Source organism: Portunus trituberculatus, chromosome 35 (genome assembly GCF_017591435.1).
Source record: "Portunus trituberculatus isolate SZX2019 chromosome 35, ASM1759143v1, whole genome shotgun sequence".
Lineage (NCBI taxonomy): Eukaryota > Metazoa > Arthropoda > Malacostraca > Decapoda > Portunidae > Portunus > Portunus trituberculatus.
In genome coordinates this window covers 16683865-16693425 of record NC_059289.1, presented here as the reverse complement: position 1 = coordinate 16693425, position 9561 = coordinate 16683865, and the positions used below count along the sequence as shown (strand labels likewise).

The window sequence follows — 9561 nt, the reverse complement described above, 5'->3', positions numbered from 1 at the left end:
AGAATACTTTTAGCTGGAGACTTTAACTGTAAAGAAATAACATGGACAGAAATGGAAGTAATGGATAATACTGGGCAGTGGAGCAAAAAAGTGTTACAGTTGACTATGGTTAATGCAATGGTCCAGTGGGTGGAGGAGTCAACAAGGTACAGGAGGGAAGAACCATCATTGCTTGACCTAGTTATCATTAAGAAACTGGAGCCCCCTCCAATCATACATTACCTTAGTCCAATGGGGAGAAGTGATCATGTGACATCAAAGATGCAAATTCAGGAGGAAGATGAGATAAGTTACAGAGATGACTATAAAGGAGAGAGATTGAATTATGCAAGAGCGGATTTTGAAAAATTAAGGATCTATTTTGCTGAAATTGAATGGAGAAATATTATGTACAGAAAGACAGTACAAGGGAAGAATGACATTCTTACAGAAATATAATGAAGGAGTAAAAAAGTTTGTACCTGTTTATAGAGTTCAGGAAAAAAATACATGCTTGGTACAATGCTAGATGCATACAAGCAAAAAAGGCAAAAGATAGAACGTAGGAGAAACTCTTAAGGCAGGGAAATGACTATAACAGACAGCAGTACAAAGATGCCAGAAATGAATATATTAGAGTAAAGAGAGAGGAAGAAAGAAATTTTGAGAAAGATGTAGTGGATAAAAGCAAAGATGAACCTAAACTTTTCTACAAGTTTATAAACAGCAAAACAAAGAATAAGGAAACAATTGAAAAAATAATCAAAGAAGGGAAGACATACTAAACAGAGAAGGAAATGTGTGAAATAATGAATGAGAACTTCAAAACAGTATTCACAACAGAAGATGATTTCACAAAACCTAATAGAATATGGGATTGCCAAAGATTACAGGAGATTGCAGTGCACAAAGAGGATATTGGAAGATTATTGGATAAGTTGGAAGTCAGAATAGCAATAGGGTCAGATGGTATATCAGGCTGGGTGTTAAAAGAATGTAAAGAGCAACTACTGGATCCAGTTTGGGAAATAATTACAAGTTCAATAAATGAAGGGAAAGTTCCACTAGAATGGAAGAGAGCCAACGTAATACCAATATTTAAAGGAGGAAAGGCAACTGAACCACTAAACTACAGACCAGTGTCACTTACAAGTGTCGTAGGGAAGTTATGTGAAATAATTATCAAAGAAAAATCTGTTAAATGCTATATAAGAGAAGCAAGTCATATCAAACAGACAATTTAGGTTCAGGACAGGGCGGGAATGTGTATCAAACTTATAAAGCTTTTACTCGAGGATTATTGCAGGACTTGAAAACAGAGATAGATGGGTAGACACAGTATACCTGGACGTTAAAAAGGCTTTTGATAAAGTCCCTCATGGAAGACTACTTTGGAAACTAGAGAACATAGGAGGACTGCGAGGAACCTTGCTCAAATAGACAAGAGGTTATTTCAAGGATAGGGAAATGAGAACTGTGATTAGAGATACATACTCTTTTTTTTTTTTTTTTTTTTTTACGTAGGGAAGAGGGCCAGCCGAAGGGCAAAAAAAAGAAAGTTAGAAAAAAGCCCACTTGAGCGCTGGCTTTCCAATGAGTACAAAAAGTGCCAAAACCGTCAGCCAGAATTAGGGGAGCAAATGCCTCGATACCTCCCTCTTAAAAGAAGACAAGTTGTAGGAATTCGGAAATACAGATACAGGGAGGGAGTTCCAGAGTTTACCAGTGAAAGGGATGAATAATTGAGCGTACTGGTTAACTCTTGCATTAGAGAGTTGGACAGAATAGGGATGAGAGGAAGAAGAAAGCCTTGTGTAGTGTGGCCGCAGGAGGAGGGGAGGCATGCAGTTAGCAAGATCAGTAGAACAGTTACCATGAAAATAGCGATAAAATATAGAAAGGGATGCAACTTTTCGGCGGTAAGAAAGAGACTGAAGACAGTTAGTCAGAGGAGGGGAGTTGATGAGACGAAGAGCTTTCAATTCCACCCTATCAAGCAAAGCTGTGTGACTGGAACCCCCCCAAACATGCGAAGAGTACTCCATACAGGGACGGATAAAGCCCTTATACAGAGTTAGCAGTTGGAGGGGCGAGAAAAACTGGCGGAGACGCCTCAGAACACCTAATTTCATAGAAGCTGTTTTAGCAAGAGATGAGATGTGAAGTTTCCAGTTAAGATTATGAGCAAAGGACAGACCGAGGATATTCATTGTGGAAGAGGGAGACAGTTGAGTGTCATTGAAGAAGAGGGGATAGTTGTCTGGAAGGTTGTGTCGAGTTGATAGATGGAGGAATTGAGTTTTTTGAGGCATTGAAAACTACTAGATTTTCTCTGCCCCAATCGGAAATTTTAGAAAGATCGGAAGTCAGGCGTTCCGTGGTGTCCCCGCGTGATCTGTTAATTTCCTGAAGGGTTGGACGTCTCTGAAAGAACGTGGAAAGATGTAGGGTGGTATCTTCAGCGTAGGAGTGGATAGGGCAAGAAGTTTGGTTAAGAAGGTCATTAATGAATAATAGAAAGAGAGTGGGTGACAGGACAGAACCCTGAGGAACACCACTATTAATATCTTGGGGTAAAGTAACTAGCGGAGTGCCACAGGGTCAGTGTTAGCCCCCATTATGTTTCAGGTTTTTGTAAACGACATTCACATTGGGATAAACAGCTATATAAATTTCTTCTTCTATGATGCAAAGTTGCTAAGAGTTATCAGAAACAGAGAGGACTGTCTGCTGTTGCAGGAAGATTTAAACAAGATCTATGAGTGGGGCAGGAAGTGGAAATTGGAGTTTAATGCCAAGAAATGTCACATAATGGAACTAGGAAAGAGTAAGAGAAGACTGGTATGGAACTATTTGATGGGAGAGAAACAAATAATGAAGACTAAAGAGGAAAAAAGATCTAGGAGTTATCATACAAGAAAATGTGAGCCCTGATAAACACATAAGCAAGATATTTGGACTATCATACAAAATGTAGACTGATATAAAAGTGGCATTTCACTACATGGATAAAGATATGATGAAAAAAATCATCACAAGCATGATATGCCTAAGGCTGGAATATGCAGCAGTGGTATGGTCTCCAAGCTCTAAAGATTATATAAGAAAATTGGAAAGGATACAGAAGCTTGCTACAAAGGGCCTCACATATGAAGAACGACTGAAGGAAATGGGACTGCCAACCTTACAAGATAAAAGAGAACGTGGGAACATAATACACAATGTATAAGATAGTAAATGATATTGAAAAGATAGACAAAGAGGATGGAAGGACAAGAGGACATGAAAAGATCAGGATGAGGCAGTGTGTAAAGGATATTGGAAAATACAGTTTTCCACACAGAAAGGTGGAAAAATGGAATGCATTGGATAATGAAATTATTACAGCACATAGTGTGCATAACTCTAAAGAAATATTAGATAAATGGAGATATGGAGACAGGACACTATGAGCCCCGCTCAAACCCTGTACTATACAACTAGGTAAATACACACACACTCACAAGCTCTAAAAAGAATATAAGAAGATTAGAAAGTATACAGAAGATTGCTGCAAAGATGGTGCCAGAACTAAAGGACCTAACATATGAAGAACAACTGAAGGAAATGGGACTACCAATCTTACAAGATAGAAGAGAACTATGGGACCTAATAACAATGTACAAGATAGTCAATGGCATTGAAAAGATAGACAAGGAAGACCTGGTGCTGGTGATAGAAGAAGATGGAAGGACAAGAGGATATGTAAAGAAGATTAGGATGAGGCAGTGTGTGAAGGATATTGGAAAATACAGTTTTCCATGCAGAATGATAGACAAGTGGAATGTATTGAATAATGAAATTGTTACAGCACAAAATGTGCATAACTTTAAGGAAGAATTACATAAATGGAGACAGGACACTATGAGCCCCACTCGAACCCTGTACAATACAACTAGGTAAATGCGCACACACACACACAGGAAGGATTAAGAGACATTGTGGTACAAAAATGGAAAATTAGAGAATCATTAGAAAAGTTAGATGTAAGAAAGGCAATGGGGCCAGATGAAGTGTCAGGATGGAGATTGAGAGAATGTAGAGAATAATTGGTGGAATTTGGGATATAATTAACATCTCTCTAATGGAAGGAAAGGTACCAAAGGAATGGAAAAGAGGAAATATAGTCCCAATATACAAAGGAGGAAAAAAGACTGAGCCCCTAAATTATAGACCAGTGTCACAGTGTCACTGACTATTGTTGTGGGAAAGATCTTTGAAATTGTTACTAAAGAAAAATGGTTAGAATATCTGGGGGGAAATTAAATAATTAATAACTCCCAATCTGGATTCAGAAAAGGCATGCATAACAAATTTACTAAGCTTTCATACAAGATGTATAGATGAAGTACAATGTAGAAATGGATGGGTTGACACAGTGTATCTAGATATTAAGACTTTCGACAGAGTACCACATACAAGACTCTTATAGAAAATAGAACACATGGGAGGAATAAGGGGAAATATTTTCAATAGGATGATAGACAACTTAACAGATAGGAAAATGAGGACAGTGATAAGAGACACCCCATCAAGCTGGAGCACAGTTACCAGTGGCATACCAAAGGGTTTGGTGCTGGCACTAATTATGATTGAAGTATATGTCAAAAATATAGAAGAGGATTTGTTTGCAGATGATGCAAAACTTTTGAGAGTAATACAGAGTATTGGTGATTGTATTGAATTGCAGAAAGATATTGACAAGATCTGGAAATAGAGCCAAGAATGAAAATTTGAATTTAATACAGGAAATGCCATGAAATGGAAATGGGTAAAAGCAATAGAAAAATATAAGATGGGAGAAGAGATTGTAATGAAAAAGAGTGAAGAGAAAGAACTAGGAATGATTATACATGACACCCTGACTCCAGAAAGATACATAAATGGACTATTTGCTTCAGCATACAAGACACTAATATCAGGGTAGCATTCAATTACATAGGTAAAAGTATGATGAAAATTATCATAACCACTATGATAAGACCTAGACTAGAATATGCAGCAGTGGTATGGTCACCATACAGGTAGAAAGAATTCAAAGAACTGCTACAAAGATGGTCCCAAAAATAAAGGATCTTCCCTATGAAAAATTATTGAAGGAAATCGAACTACTAACTTTGAAGGGTAGACAGGAAAGAGACCTAATAACGATGTATAAGTTAGTAAACTGTATGGAAGAGATAGATAGACAAGACCTGGTAACACTGATGAAGGATGGAGATAGACAAATAAGAGGGCATTCGAAGGTAATGAAAAGTCAGTGTTTGAGGAACATTAAGTTCAGTTTTACACATAGGATGGTGGGTATCTGGAATGGAATAAGTGAAGTGATTGTAACAGCAAAAAGTTTGCACAAATTTAAGGAAAAGTGGGATAAATGTAGATATGGAGATAAGTCACTATGAGCCCTGCTGAAACCCTGTAACATACAACTAGGTAAATACACACACATACACACACCACATAGTAATCTTTGTTTCTAAGAAATCTCAGTTACCAAAGAGAGAGAGAGAGAGAGAGGAGAAAGGAGGGGGGGAAGCTTAGATGAAGGTGATAAAGAGGAGGTATGAGGAATAGTGAAACAAGAAGGAGTAGGGATTGGGAGGTGAACATGGAATGGGTTAAAAAGGGAGGTGTGACTTAATTGAGACATAATGACTTTAAGTCCATGATGTTAACCCATTAAAATCCCTTGAATTGACATGTCACATTATCTGAAAATAAGGGTAGGAATGTTTCTTCATTAAGTAGAGAGATCTCTGCATATTGAATTTTTGTCTCAAAACCACAAAACTTCTGTTTGCCAAAAGGTTTATGATGACTCTGGCATTTCATTCATTGTAGACTCAGTGCTGTACAATGAATTAAAAGGCCAGGAATATATAAAGTATAATCATCCTTATGACATCTCAAATAGAAAATATGATCTCCCTTGTGGGAGCTTCTGCTCCACCCATTTATAGCAGGGTTAGAAGAGAGCTGAATGTCCCTCACTCTTGTGCCTAAGCTGCCCTTAATTAAATATGCATGCAATATCTGAATCAAACAGTTGATAGATAAATATAATCCTAGTATTTTCTACATGCATACCAGTATTATCAGTGTGTATATTACTTAAAGTGACTCAGATGTAAAACTGTAGATCTCAAGAAGTCTCTTTTATTGGCTTGACACAAGTTGAGAATCCTTTATGCAGCATCCTGAGATCCAAAAATCTACAAAATCTGAACATTTCTAAGTACCTTGCCTTTGTGATACTAGTCCTACAATGCATGAATTATAGAAATTAGATCAATTTAAATATTGTAGTATATTATCAGAGAAATGTTGTCAGAAATCTAGCTGTATACTTGAATGTGATATTATTGCACCTAAAGGGAAACAGATAAGACAAGAAATCATGGCAAATCCATCTGCAGGTGGAACAGGTCCCTAGTCTCCTCATCATATCCCTTTTAGTAACATTTCATAGCATGTAGGGAACAATGAATATCATCAGTACATCCTTTAAAGTGGAAAATTACTGATGATCTATGAGTATACCCTTCTTCCCTCAAGGTGTAAAAGTCCCACTACTAGGTTACTATTATTCCAGAAATTGAAAATTAATTGAAATCTGCAACACCCTCTGGTCCTGAGCATTCTGAGTAATGGATTCTCAATCTGGATCAAAACTTCATGATACAGTATCAAACTTTTATGTACAATAACAATCAAACAAACAAATTTTGATGCCATCTGAACTTCCTTCCCTGCATATATTGTGCCAATTAAAAACTGACCTAATTTGCATATGTGTGTTTAGATGTATATAAATAGTGTATCCACTAGGATATCATTGATAGAGGAAGAAAAGTTCTCCTCGTAATTGGCATTGTGCATTATTAATGCCTTCATTTCACAACCTCAAAAAACATCATACTTATTATTCATGACCATCTTGATTTATTACTATAGTTAGCATTGGCTAAGCTGATCTAGAACATACCAGTTCTGCATCTCCTCCCTCCATACAGCTCAACACTTGATTGTTGACTGGGGTACTTACAGTGTGTTCTTGTCATTTTCCACATTGCTTTTTATATTCAAGGTATTTTAATTAATCACCTTTGCCATAAGACAATAATAATAATGATAGTAATGATATAAAGGTGTTAACAATTCAGAATATAAAAGCAAGTAACAAATTTTTATATGAATACATCAAGGTGACTCTCAACATAGACCAGGTTTCCAGTCATCTTATGCCAACACTCATTCTGTTGTATTTATGTAGATAATTTAATATTTTGTTTCCATAATTTCTGTGAAGGATTGTAATATTGTTTTATTATTCATATTTTGGAAAATCATCTTAAGGTAATAATGATTAATAATATGAGTAAAAGTATCTCAAATATGAAATGAAGTTGTGAAATTACTGAAGCTTTACAAGTACACTATTCATCTCTCCTGCCAAAGAGGGAGGAAAGGGCCAGACACAGACTCTAGCTCACCTTAACCTGTCACAATTGTAGTACTAAATCTACCAAAATATTTTATTAATTTCTTAATTGTTATGATAGCTTTTTACTAACAATTGAATTACTAAAGATATTTTATTTCAATTTATAAGATTGTTTCTATTATTGAAGTTTGAGTTGGTCAACATATAGACATTGAGCAGTATATGTCATATTTGCTATATTCTGCAGGGCTTAATAGAATTACCAACAAACTCTGCATTAATGTTTCATGATAAATATGTGATAGAAGCCATGTATAGGAACCCACATAATGCATGAAATGAATATTGCAGTGAACCGAGGCAGTACTTCTGGGAGTGCAGGCCAGGGATCCCCTGAGCCTCCTCCTCCTCCCCCACCACGTAATGGTGATCTCCCCCTCGACTCCTCTGGCCTTGGGTCATCTCTGAACGACTCTAATAACTCCACAGCCTCTAATCAATTCTCTGAGGCTGAGTGTGATCATGATCTTGTTCAGCGCAATTATGGAGGTTTGTAACATTGATTTCTAAGTTTCACATACACTCATACATACATTTGCTAATAATTCATTGATTTTCCAGAGCCAGCATAATTATTTTAAGACTATTTAGTTGTGATGCATTTTATCAAGGGTGGCAAGTATGTTCAAATCTTTATTTTTTTCTAATGCAAAATTATATTGCCAGCAAAACAATTTTGAAGTAAAGTTCATGACTTATTTAAAATGTCTTCCCATGTACATATGTGTCATGAACATCATCTTCAAATTGGGAAAAATACAACCTCTCTTAACATAACACTCACTGATGTACCAGACTTCCACCTGTTCACATGTTTACTAAATCTATAGTACAATGCAGGACAAAAATACCAGTACTAGAAGGTTGCAGTGTAGTTTTAAAAACTTTTTAGTAAAGAAGAAAACCAGCTCTCTATCTATCTATTTATCTATCTCTATCTATCTATCTATCTATCTATCTATCTATCTATCTATATATATATATATATATATATATATATATATATATATATATATATATATATATATATATATATATATATATATATATACACAGTGCTAAGATATTTATGATATGAATTATATGTATTTAAGCACTGATACCCAAGTTGCTATAGACCACAACAATATATATATATATATATATATATATATATATATATATATATATATATATATATATATATATATATATATATATATATATATAGGTATATATTAAAAAGACATATACTATTACCTGACTTTTTAGTACATTTAATTTATTAGTCATTTTAAATTCCACAGAGAAACATAATGTTCAAGCCAATCCAGGTATGTCTTGTTCTGTGAAGCATCATTCTTTGAAAAGATGAGTCAAATTAACATAAAACCCACACTCCACTCCATGATAGTTGACCCTCCCCAGTGCTTGAATGTTCTAGTTTGTACCAAGCAAGCAAGTCAAGCCCATTATATTTAGAGGTAACAGTTTGTTGCAATTCCCCCCTCCAACATTCCCTTGTCAATATTTTCAGGAAAGGTAGCTTTTCATATTTACTTCTCTGTTATAAGAATGTTTGTGGCAGCTTTATTTATTTATTATTTTTAGCTACGGATCCCACATGGCTGCACATCTGTATTTATGAGGTTGATCTAGAATGACTCCCTAACCTTTGTGGATATTATGGAATATGTCATCATATTCATCTTGCTTGAGTGTTGCTCCTTCTGCTACCAAAAATGCTTAGTTGAGCTAAATTTAAGCTATTGCCCATTTTCTTGATATTCTAGATTCTTTCAAGCAAATTTTTTAATTAACTTTTGCTTATATACCAGTTATCATTAAGCAAAGCATCCTTTCTTACCATTGCAACTGAAGCTGTACCATGATTGCTACATGACCACTAAAAAGAACTATGTTTTATTCATCTTTTTTCATTATTAAGAGATTTAGCACAGAATTATCAACATAGGCTTAACCCTTATACTTAGCTCATGGGAAATGGTGGAAGACACAAGGTTTTTTTATATAAGGCATTTGAAAAGCAAAGGCAA

General features: G+C 35.5%; 1 protein-coding gene across 50 annotated transcripts in view; it reads left to right on the top strand.

Moving 5' to 3' along the window:
• Positions 1-9561, top strand: part of LOC123513214 (Down syndrome cell adhesion molecule-like protein Dscam2) — a 424526-nt gene that overhangs the window by 396039 nt on the left and 18926 nt on the right. For all 50 annotated transcript variants that reach the window (XM_045270251.1, XM_045270253.1, XM_045270254.1 and 47 more), the window contains 2 exons: positions 7817-8014; positions 8812-8838. In XM_045270251.1, coding sequence (XP_045126186.1) covers positions 7817-8014; positions 8812-8838 — 225 coding nt within the window. The remainder of the gene's footprint in view (positions 1-7816; positions 8015-8811; positions 8839-9561) is intronic.